This window comes from Esox lucius, chromosome 13, assembly GCF_011004845.1.
Source record: "Esox lucius isolate fEsoLuc1 chromosome 13, fEsoLuc1.pri, whole genome shotgun sequence".
NCBI lineage: Eukaryota > Metazoa > Chordata > Actinopteri > Esociformes > Esocidae > Esox > Esox lucius.
The window spans coordinates 28,821,514-28,834,058 of NC_047581.1; the positions used below are offsets into that span (position 1 = coordinate 28,821,514).

The following is a 12,545-nucleotide window of genomic DNA, read 5'->3' on the forward strand; positions in this document are numbered from 1 at the left end:
GCATGATTTTCTCTTGACAGAATAAAGATGGAGGGGGTACTTGTGTGTAATGAGGTATCAAAGAGGACATCAGTCCACTAGCCTACTAACAAATTCAGACATTGATCACCTATTTCTGGCTCAAAAGAGAAGACAGGAATAAGGAAATACCAATGACTACAAGTGAAACCGGACAAACTAGAGAGATGAATAAAAGGTCTCTGGGAGCTAGAACACAGTTTTGTTTAGTTTTATGTTGTCAATAGACTGGGACTTTGGCTAATCCTAGATGGTTTCAGGCATTAGCGACAGATTTAAATTCGATCAACACAACTACATTTTTGTATTTGACTTAAACCTCACTGATCAGAGTCCTTGTGGTGTGTGTAGCTATGTAGTAAACTCCATTACTAGCTAGTGTTCATCAACTCTGACCATCACTCTCTTGGGCAAGTACACAATGACACTGTGCTGAGGGTTTAGGACAGGGGTATTCAACTCTTTATGAGGTCTGGGGCCTGGTGGTTTTCTGTTTTACATCATAATTAATTGCACCCATCTGGTGTCCCAGGCCTAAATCGGTCCCTGATTAGAGGGTTTTCGTGAAAGAAATGGAATGGAACTGGCTTTGCGGTCCAGAGAAGAATACCCCTGGTAAAGAGTTTACTGCTGAGGGGGTGGGGTCTAGAGCCTAGGGGTGGGGTCTAGAGCCTAGGGGTGGGGTCTAGAGCCTAGGGGTGGGGTCTAGAGCCTAGGGGTAGGGTCTCCAAAGTCTGAGTTGTTCCAACTGACTGACCGTCGCTGTTCCTCACCACTGCCCTCAAAAGTTTATCCACCACCATTGGGTTGCGGAGAATCCAATATGCTGTCTTCCCATTGGGTAGCTGAAGAAAGCTAGAATGTGCCGTCTTTCCATTGGGTTAGCTTAGGTAAAGTCCTTTGTGCTGGCTGTTTTGGTAGATCCTATTTCTCTGTTGGTGGTGTTTTTTTGTAGGACAAATTCCTTTACAACATGTACAGTGCTACTTTATCATTGAGAAAAGCAGGATACAATAAAAAGAAAAAGAAGAATATATATATTTTAGGATCTTGTGGTGTGTAGTGTGTGTGGGTCGACTGTACAGAGTCCTGGGAGGGAGACCCTGACAAACCTGGACCTTCACAGCTCAAATCCCGACTGATCTCCCAGAGCAGAACGTTTAAAGTATTTATATTTGGTTTTCAACGGTCACAGTCAGACCAGTCAGTTAAGAATCAGCCCTCGTTTACGCTGACAGCTTGGGAGCATACGACTGAAGGCCTAGGCTATCAGGTGAGAAGCTCCAAATGCCGCTCTGTTCCCAATATAATGCACTGATTCTACTTCGGCGGTCGAGTGCTATGGGAATAGGGTGTCATTTGGGACGTATCCTGTGTGGTTTGTGGCGTCGACTGTGGTTGCTCGGCGGTGTTCTGTCTGGTTATCGGGGGAATGTGGTGCTAGTGGACGACTGGAACACTGGGGAAGTGGAAAGGCCACGCTAGTTGTTGCTTCAACACTAAATAACCAAATGTCTTTTTCTGATGTCAGCACTGGAGCAATTATGGGAAATAATTAACATTAGATGACAAACTTGGGGTCACCTACCAGGAGCATCTTAGTGTGAGGGTGTTCACCTGCGTTTTAAAGACAAAACACCACTTGGTGGGCAGCATCAAAATGTGTCCACTAAGAAACCCTGTTCTGCTAATTTGGCTTGATGAACACTACCCGGGCCTGACCTACAGAGGCCCACATTTTAAAGATACATGTGCCTGACAAACACCAGGCCGAAACGTTCCCATTGCATCTTTTAAAGAGAGATGGTTTCTGCAGATCTCCATTAAGAAATGTATTTACCAAGCAATACATGATCAGCGGAATCGATGAAACAGCAGATTGTCAACCGGCAACTAAAACCACACAGTGTCAACACAATAAAACGCAGCAAGAAAACAATCATTGGGATTAGTCGTTTGTTTTGTATGGTATGTAGCAGGAGTATTCAACTCTGGCACTCAAAGCCAATTCCACAAATTTTTTTCATTGGAACCCTGTAATCAGATACTTATTTAAACTTGGAACACCAGGTGGATGCAATTAATGACTATGTAGAGCAGAAAACCAGCAGATTCCAGACTTCTAGGGTAAGTGTTGATCCCCCCTCCAGGTATATATCCATACCTTTGATATGGATATCTTTATCAGATACCTATGGTTAATTCCACACCCACCCCATGGTCACACCCTACTGAAGAGACCACACTCACAACACAATAAACACACCCACAAAGCAGTTTGGTATTCTTTGTAATTTTAATTCCCATAATTTAATTGGTTTTAAATGCAGACACTTTTTTTCCACTAAAAATGTTAAACAAATGGAAAAAAATTACAGTACAGTTATTATGCAAATCAGAAGAGCTTAACATGTTAAGTCTCAGTTGAAGCCCGCACTTGGAGGAGGGACCGGTTAACAAACGGTTAAACAGCGAAGCAGTATAAAGACAACATAGAGCAGATAGAAAGCCTGCAGGCCAGCTAACGGCCGAGGAACGCATTCTACCACAGAATGGACTAGATAGAAAAGGAAAACCGACGCAATGCACCCTCTGTAGAGACCGCCACCTGGTGGGGAGGGTTGGAATTGCAGCATTTTGTCCTCGCTAGCAGGAAACGGCTAGCCTGTAAATACAGACAGATTCCAGTTCCCGTTTTACGAGGCTGAAACATGAAACCGAGCTCTATTTGGTCTGACCTTCCAGGCTAAAGCGGTTCCTTGTGAGGAGACTGCCATTACATCCATCCACCCTGGGTAGACTAATGTCGCTACAAAGAGAGACAGTGATGCTGTCGTGCCTTCAAAAAAGAAACAGCTTAATTAATTATTGCACATTCAGGAGTTAAGCCTCATAACATTCAGTTAGATTCCCGCAGTGCGTCAGTGGGATCGGCCGTCAGACCAACTCCCCACTGGCAACCGCACCAGTTGTTGGCCGTTTTGATTGACGATCAGTAACTGATTCTGATTGGTGAAAATGCTGTCTCCCTCTCTACCTTGAGCGGTGCATCCCAGTCAGCCTCTCAGACCTGGGAATGCATGAAATGAATGACCGTGCCTGTTCCAATGGGGATCAGTCTATGGAAGCAGATTAGTGTCAATATGTTGGCAGGAACAAGCTTCCATAGGTCCCCAGAGAAACACGCAGCTTGTCAATGAACTATGAGCTGCCTGAGTGTTACCTGTCACTGAACTATGAGCTGCCTGAGTGTTACCTGTCACCTTTCCTCAGGGCACATCTCAGATCATCTGCACGTATGCATCCCACAGATCTAGTCTGAGAGGAACTGAGGTCAGTCCTCTGTGCTACTGGGTAATAGTAGCTAGATATCGACAAGTGACTCCTGTGTCGAGCAGCTCATTTAAAGCACTACAGGGAAACAAAATTACAAAGTGTTTTTTTCTAAAATAAAAATAAAGATGGTAATTTAAAAGTCTAATCTGCATTGACAACTGACACGCCGTCCGACGCAAGGAGAGAGCGTCAGCATACAGGAAGTTGTTATCCCGTGTCATAACATGACATTGTAACAACTGCTTCCTGGTTTACAGTGATGACATCGTAGCCCCGGACAAGGCCTTCCATTGGGTTCCAGTGGGTTCCCCCCTTTCTACAGCTGGCGTGATTGCCTCAAGAGGTTAAAACTCAGATATGGTAGAAAAATATAGTCTTGATGAAATGTGTCTATTTATTCTCTTAATTATTGAATTGCACCCATATATGAAGTGTACATGTAGCAGTGCAGAGGGTTCACTAGGCTACTACAAAAGAAAAATGAGACATCAGAGACTCTCTTCTAGCCACTTCAAGTTATTTTGTCTTACTTGCACTTGGTAATTCATGGTTAATGATACGTTTTTCTTTTCATTGGCATCATTAGGCAACATGTTTAAATTTTTTATATATATATATTTATCTCGAGTTACTCTACAATATCATGGTTACGATGTAAACTCCACAGTACTTATAACTTACTGTATCCACCACACAGTAAAACATCTTAACAAGGCAAATGGCCACTTAATTAAGCATAGATTTGTTCATTTGTTAAAAATGAGAATACACACCACAAAAAAAAAACATTTTAAAATGAACCGCAAAAACACCTCACATTGGTGGTTTGTTCAAATCATTTCTTTAAAAAGCCACACTTTTCATTTACTTGTTCATTTACAAGTCAGGTATTTTTTTTTCAAAAACGCTGGTGATGATCAATACTATTCCCAAACCTGGATGTAAAACCATTGAGTGGGACAGAGTGCTCATTTGCCACAGTGACTTTTTGGCCATTGGGCAGAGACATTGATATGTACCCTCTATTCAACTTTATGATATATGTGCTATACTGCCCTCTATAGGTTTTGTATAGGAACCTCTATTAGCAAACCACTAAACCCCTAAATATTAACCTTTGACATCTGCTTCACCCTTCCCTCACAAAAATCAGACTGATATCAGCACTGTTACCTAACAGTGATACCCCTCTCTTATCAGTCTGTTTACCCCAGGGGTTCCCCTAACCAGTCGGTTTATTCCAGGGGTTCCCAGCTCTGGTCTCAAAAAACACCCAACGGAACACTTCTGTTGTAGCCCTGAACGAACACACTAATAATAAAATGACAAGCTGAAGCCATGGATTCCATTGTTACGGAGTACTGGAGTTGGGGAACACTGGTTGACCCCTCCATGGTTGCAAGCCCTAACAAGATCCTCAAGGAACCATTTCCTTTTTGAGTGAACAGTGCAACTGAATGAGACTTAATGCAGGTGTTGATGATCACGCTGTCACAATGACCTCTGACCTTGGGGTTCCATCTGTGGTAGAGGGGTGGTTAACAGGGATGGGGTGAAGAGGGACCGTGTGTGTGTTTTTGTAAGCTGAATTCTATTGGTTTGCTGGTAAAGGGGCTTTTCAAGGCGACTCGTCGTGTGTTCAGGGCAGATAGTGGATTTCGTTTCGGATTTTGGCTGTTGCTACACTTCGACATGTCTGCATGACATTGGCATGTTGCTATGGCAGCTTACTTTGGCATGGTGTAACTCACCCTGTTCAGACGCACACGCACGCATGCGCACGCATGCGCACACACACACACACACACACACACACACACATACACATACACACATACGCACCTTTTAGTTGTTTCTTTCACATACAAAACATTATTGTGCATTTCCCAGTAAGAGGAATGCTTTTGTTAAATCATTTCGAATAGTTCAGTTGATATGTTTGAATTCAGAATACTGGAACAGAATAAGGGTGTCCTCCAGATCGGGTCAAATATATATATATAAAATGAAATGATAAACAGCCATGTGATCAATAGGTCACATGCTATCGTGTGTGTGTTTGTGTGTGTGTGAATTCCGGGTGATGTGATATCATGTAGAGCTCCCGTGACAAAAATAATTGCAACATAAAAGCAACATTAAAAGCCCACGATAATAGTATTTACAGTAAAATAACATTATAGAACATCATTAAAAAATAGGGTGTCTCTAAAACACACAGGATCTCTTATGGTGACTGATTTCTATGGTAACACCCTGGGAGGGTTTTGTGGTCACAGTGCTCTCATGACCCCTTTTCACCATCTTCTCATCTCTCTAAAAACTGCAGAGGCTAAAGGTGTGTGTGTGTGAGTGTGTGTGTGTGTGTGTGTGTATGTCATCAGTCACACACATTTTTTGTTTTGAAGCAAAGCTGAAGTACAACAAGTCGCACTCAAATAATCCAATAATACAATATGTACAATTTCATCTTGACGGCGTTAATAACAGCTGGTAAACGACAGCAACTGTTAATGCAATGAAAATATATTCATATAGGACTGCAGGCATGTCGAATAGAGGCTGTGCAAATTAATACGGTACTGTTTACTTTGCGTGCGGGTGTGTGTGTGTGTGTGTGTGTGTGTGTGTGTGTGTGTGTCAATGTTTACTAGCCAGGAAACATTGTGTCAACTACTTTGTCTTTTGTTATTCATCACTGTATGTGAAACACTGTGTCATTACCTCTGTAAAACGTATCTACAGCATTGCTCTGTGAGATTAAACGCATTGGTTAAACTGTTTTCTTTAGCAAATTAAAAGAAAAGAAAATAAATACAACTAGATTTAGAGGAAAGTCAACGAGTCAGAAGATTTCTGGACTACAACCCAGGCAGCGTGTGACCCAACCCACTCTTCTCCTCCACTCGTCCGTTAACCACTTCATTCTCTACCTTCATCCATCCCTCTCTCCTCATCCCCTCCATGTCGTCTGCGCCCTTTCTTCTTCTTCTCCCCCACTAGGCCACGCTCTCGTCTCTCCTCCCTCTCTCCTCCATCTCAGACATAAGGGAGGATGCCGTAGAGGAACAGTGCCATCACCGCAGCGCTGAACAGCCCTGCCACCGGCACTGTGACGAACCACGCCAGGAAGATGTTACGGAACAACCTCCAATCAACCGCCTTTTTGGAGCGGATCCAGCCTACGGCCACCACCGACCCGACCTGGACGTCATGGAGAAAGGGGGGGGGGGGGGGGGACAAGAAGCCAATCAACAGCAGGACATTTCTATCATTTCAACCAGGGATCCCTGTCCATCAATCCTGGTCCAGAACAAGAAACAACCCAAAGCCTTTACCTGTGGATCAGGTGGCTTAGTGCAGGGCTAGAACAGAAGCCTGCTGCGGGGTGTATAGGACCAGGGTGGGTGGTGACGGAGCCTGGCTTCAACGTTCCCAGAGTTAGTAATGCATGCCAATTTAAACTCCTATTCATTTGTTTCTTTAAATCGGCCGGTTGAAAGTCTGAAATGTACAGGTATGTTTTTTTTGTTTTTTTTTTACTCCCAATTAAATTACTGAATTAATGTAAATATATGTGTTTTAAAATGTCTGAAAGAAAATTAATTCACTGATGAAAACGTGAAGACGTTTTAAAATGTTGTAATTAACTGATGCGAATGTGTACAGGTTCAGGCTTCCACAACAGCTCAGGCGAACTCATCAACTCATTCAGAGATCGAAATATAACCACAAATACTATTCTGACACAGACAAACACACACACACAAAATGATAGTACGGAATCATGTGACTAACATGTGCAGTGACACATCCAAGTGTGTGTGTGTCTGTCTCTAGGGCAATACGGTGACCAGTGTAACCCGAGCAGCATCTAAATCTGGACCGGGTCACGACAGACTGCCCTGGTTTCCAGACCACCCTGACATTGATAAACATCTTCGGCGCTGTTTAAACAGGCAGACAAGATCTGACCTTTCGTCCATTCATTGGCTGAAGATCAGATCTGTCAGAAGACCAGTTAGTGACTGTGTGAACGTAGAGCAGACCGCTATTAGCGTGTTACATTTTATGATTCGGTTAGCTGATACGTTCTACACCTATACAGCAGCTCTGGGATCTGGACCTGTCACTGCACATCACTCCAATCTTCATCATCATCACAATGATGTTGACAGCAGTACTAAATCACACACACACACCCACACACACACACACACACACACCCACCCACACACACACACACGTCAACTCAGTGACACATTAGCTTAATAGACATTAGACTACACCCAGTGTATATTAGCCCCAATAATAGAGAAAAAAAAACTGTGATATATTAGCTCCAAAACAAAATAAACACAGTGATATATTAGTTCCAAAACTGAATAAACTCAGTGATATATTAGCTCCATAACAGAAGTGTCCTCCACCCTGTTTTCATACTCTACAGAGGACTTTGCAGAGGTAACCTGGGTTAGATAAGGGCAGAGTTCACCACACACACCAAACAAAATCAAACTGACTGCAACATGGAGATTGGAACCTATCCTATAAGAAATATTACAGTGTGCCTTAATGACTATGGCCCAGATTTTGTGTTTGGATGAGTGCAACCTCTGTTGGGCCCTCTAACATACAGTGGGGCAAAAAAGTATTTAGTCAGCCACCAATTGTGCAAGTTCTCCCACTTAAAAAGATGAGAGAGGCCTGTAATTTTTATCATAGGTACACTTCAACTATGAGAGACGAAATAAGAAAAAAATCCACCAAATTACATTGCACGATTTTTTATGAATTTATTGGTAAATTCCTCAGTAAAATAAGTATTTGGTCACCTACAAACAAGCAAGATTTGGCTCTCACAGACCTGTAACTTCTTTAAGAGGCTCCTCTGTCCTCCCCTCGTTACCTATATTAATGGCACCTGTTTGAACTTGTTATCAGTTTAAAAGACATGTCCACAACCTCAAACAGTCAAACTCGAAACTCCACTATGGCCAAGACCAAAGAGCTGTCAAAGGACACCAGAAACTAAATTGTAGACCTGCACCAGGCTGGGAAGACTGAATCTGCAATAGGTAAAGCAGCTTGGTGTGAAGAAATCAACTGTGGGAGCAATTATAATAAAATGGAAGACATAAAAGACCACTGATAATCTCCCTCGATCCGGGGCTCCACGCAAGATCTCACCCCGTGGGGTCAAAATGATCACAAGAACGGTGAGCAAAAATCCCAGAACCACACGGGGGGACCTAGTGAATGACCTGCAGAGAGCTGGGACCAAAGTAACAAAGGCTACCATCAGTAACACATTACGCCGCCAGGGACTCAAATCCTGCAGTGCCAGACATGTCCCCCTGCTTAAGTGCCAGACATGTCCAGGCCCGTCTGAGATTTGCTAGAGAGCATTTGGATGGTCCTGAAGAGATTTGGGAGTATGTCATATGGTCAGATGAAACCAAAATATAACTTTTTGGTAAAAACTCAACTTGTGTTTGGAGAAGAAAGAATGCTGAGTTACATCCAAAGAACACCATACCTACTGTGAAGCATGGGGGTGGAAACATCATGCTTTGGGGCTGTTTTTCAGCAAAGGGACCAGGACGACTGATTTATGTAAAGGAAAGAATGAATGGGGCCATGTATCGTGAGATTTTGAGTGAAAACCTACTTCCATCAGCAAGGGCATTGAAGATGAAATGTGGCTGGGTCTTTCAGCATGACAATGATCCCAAACACACCGCCCGGGCAATGAAGGAGTGGCTTCGTAAGAAGCATTTCAAGGTCCTGGAGTGGCCTAGCCAGTCACCAGATCTCAACCCCACAGAAAATCTTTGGAGGGAGTTGAAAGTCTGTGTTGCCCAGCGACAGCCCCAAAACATCACTGCTCTAGAGGAGATCTGCATGGAGGAATGGGCCAAAATACCAGCAACAGTGTGTGAAAAACTTGTGAAGACTTACAGAAAACATTTGACCTCTGTCATTGCCAACAAAGGGTATATAACAAAGTATTGAGATTAACTTTTGTTATTGACCAAATACCTATTTTCCACCATAATTTACCAATAAATTCATAAAAAAATCCTACAATGTGATTTTCTAATTTTCTCTCTCATAGTTAATGTGTACCTGTGATGAAAATTACAGGCCTCTCTCATCTTTTTAAGTGGGAGAACTTGCACAATTGGTGACTGACTAAATACTTTTTTTGCCCCACTGTACATCACAACCAATTAATCAAATCAACCAATCACCAGAGACAACATGGACACATGGTGATCATACAGTAAATAAAGCTAGCTGGTTAGCATGTTAAAGAAGGTCTAAAGCTACCAAGGGACTCAAGGAGGTGAGAAATCAAGAGAAATGGTTTGCATCAGGTCAGGGTTTTTTAGGGTATTGAGCCTTTTGAAAAAAATTGAAGACTCAGTTTTGTTTCCTATGCATTTTCCCCCAGCAGATGTGGAATATATTTATTATATGTCAAATTAACTTGTAACAATTTTTTTTATATAAAATATTGTGTGAATTAATATCCTGACCTGTCAGGCTGTGGTAACAGAATCAATTAAGACAGAGTACAGAGGATATATAATACAATTTCCTTAATTTTCATTTCATCGTAAATGGACAGCATCACAGACAACATTCCACTGGTCACTATTCACCAGAATTGTCTCATGCAGTGGAGTTCACTATCAACATGACAGGACTAAGACTTAACTGAAACAACTTTATTAATTTCACAATAGTACTTTGAGACCTTGCTACAGGGCACAAATTTTTTATATTTTATTATTTCATTCCTCCAGAGCGAATTAATCATTGTAAGGTAGTTGGAAGAGGGAACTACATAACAGCCGAGCAAGTACATTTTCCCTCAATAAAGTAGTTTTTAAGTTCGTTATAACAGGGAAATATATGTGCATGTACATAATGACTTATTTCACTGTGTGGTGTCTTCACATCTGAAAGACCTAAACCAATAACCACTGGAGGAAAATTGCAGAGGCAGGTCAAAGCTGCAACTCAAAAGAGCTGTGATTGGCTCAGATTCAGTCTAGTGAAGCTGATGGGAAGGAGCTACACGGCTTCACTAACCAACCAGTACACCAATACCTTGCAGTGGGTGGAGCTTATTGGAATGCCCACATTAGAGGCAACAAGCACTGACAAAGCACTCATTACTTCAATGCAGAACCCACTGTGAAGAAACAAAACAGAGAGAGAGAGACAGAAAGACAAGCACAAAGAGTGAGAGAGAGAGACGGAGAGACAGCAAGAGGCGGAGAAAGACAAAAAAACAGAGTTGTGAGACAGAGACAGGAGGTGTTTGTGGAGCCCAGCCTTCGGAGGCTTGCAGCAAACAGCACACCTGTGGGGCACAAACACACACAGACACACCAAACCACAACATGCCATGTGAGTGTAAGGGTGGGTGGGGCCGGGAGCCCCTCCCCGTTCCACGGGACTGCCCCCGGCTCTTTCATACCTTACAGTGTGTGGTACTGACAGGGATCCCCACATTGGAAGCCAACACAACAGTGAGGGCTGAGGCCAGCTCTATAGTGAAGCCACTGGAGAGAGGAGGGGGTAGAGAGACATCCTTAACAGTCAGTGTCCTGTCTTTTACTTACACACACACACACACACACACACACACACACACACACACACACACACACACACACACACACACACACACACACACACACACACACACACACACACACACACACACACACAGTTTATGAGTTGTGATCCACATACATGCAACATTCAGAGTAAGGAGCTGGCTGTCAGGGCTTCCTGTTGTTCTGGCTACACAGTGGTCGTGTGTTGGTGTGGTGAAGGGGCATGTGGGGGGGGGGGGGGGGGGGGGCTGGTGGAGTGAGGGGGAGACAAGTGCAACCGAGTGACTCAGACTGGTGCTTAAAACCTGCTTAATTTACAATAGCTTCACCCAGCCACCCAACCAGTGCAAGGAGACAGACAGAAAGATCTATGGTCATTGCCACTAGAGGAAGGAGAGCCTTTAGAGGGTTGAACCACAGCTAATTGTCCTTTATCCCCAGCAGACAGGCTGGCTACTGACAGAGGAGAAAGCTATGAGAACAGAGACAGACAGGGGAAAGAGAAGAGAGAGAGATGGATGGACAGAACAAGAGAGAAGAAAAAAAATGCCAAGAGGGAACAAGAAGCCTTTGTGAAAAATAATTTGTTGTTAAGCGACTCGGCAGGTTAAAATAAAGGTTAAATAAAGAGCAAGAAGTACAGACATAAAAGAGGGAGATTGAGGGGGATGGGGGGGGCAGAGAAATAAAAGAGAGAACAAACAAGAATGATGAGAGGATAGAAAAACTAAGAAAGTATGTGAGGAATTGAGATTAAGAGAGAGTGAAGAATTGCGTCAGAACAGAGAGACAACGTCTGACTGTCATTCCTCCCAATGAACTCCCACTGTAGCTTTCCCTTTCCCGAAATGCAACCCCAGCAGCCCACTTCCTGCAGCTCTATGTGATGTTCCTGCCAGGAACCAACACACACACACACACACACACTTTCTGCTGGGAGACCGAGCCCAGCCTTGTTGCTCTGTTTGATCTGTCAGGACAAACCACAGGGCACATTCTCTACTCAGCTAATGTGTGGGAAGAAGAGAGGAGGAAGAGAGGGAGAGATGAGGAGAGGGAGCGATAGAGGGAGAGAGGGAACAATAAAGAGAGGGAGAGATGAAGAGAGGAGGAGAAGGGAGAGGGAGGGAGAGAAGAAGAGAGGAGGAGAAGGGAGAGGGAGGGAGAGATGGCAGGGTGTCGCCGGACCCCCCCGTCTCAGTTCCAAGGTCTTACGCTGCTATACTGTTGTGCTGGGGGATTGGGTCAGTTCTCCTTCACTATAAATCGTTTTTGATATGAAGAATGCATTTTCTGAATTTTCGCAGTCTCCTCCCGTTTTAAACTTTAGGAGGACATGAGGTCCTGGTCCACACCTGCAGAGTACCTGGTTTGGGGGGATCGTTGCTGTCCCTGTCCATCTGGTCATTCTAAATTTAAATAGACTCTGGATTTAGCCCACATGCATTTATTAATTATTCCAGTTGGACTCTTAATATCTTACACGGCACAGCCAGAAGAGGACTGGTCACCCCTCTGAGCCTGGGTCTTCTCTAGGTTTCTTCCTAAAATTCGGCC

The 12,545-nt window shown here is 43.6% G+C and overlaps 1 protein-coding gene across 7 annotated transcripts in view; it reads right to left on the minus strand.

The window, feature by feature from the left end:
* Positions 1 to 2,295: 2,295 nt before the first annotated feature.
* slc20a2 (solute carrier family 20 member 2) overlaps positions 2,296 to 12,545 on the minus strand; it is a 52,984-nt gene continuing 42,734 nt past the window's right edge. For 4 of the 7 annotated variants that reach the window (XM_029124502.2, XM_029124504.2, XM_029124503.2 and 1 more), the window contains exons 10-11: positions 10,847 to 10,931; positions 2,296 to 6,558 (exon numbers count right to left, since the gene is read on the minus strand). In XM_029124502.2, coding sequence (XP_028980335.1) covers positions 6,394 to 6,558; positions 10,847 to 10,931 — 250 coding nt within the window. In that variant the 3' untranslated portion in view covers positions 2,296 to 6,393. Of the gene's footprint in view, positions 6,559 to 10,473; positions 10,559 to 10,846; positions 10,932 to 12,545 lie in introns of all 7 variants that reach the window. The other 3 variants (XR_004576670.1, XM_013136847.4, XM_020052654.3) reach the window with 3 other exon arrangements.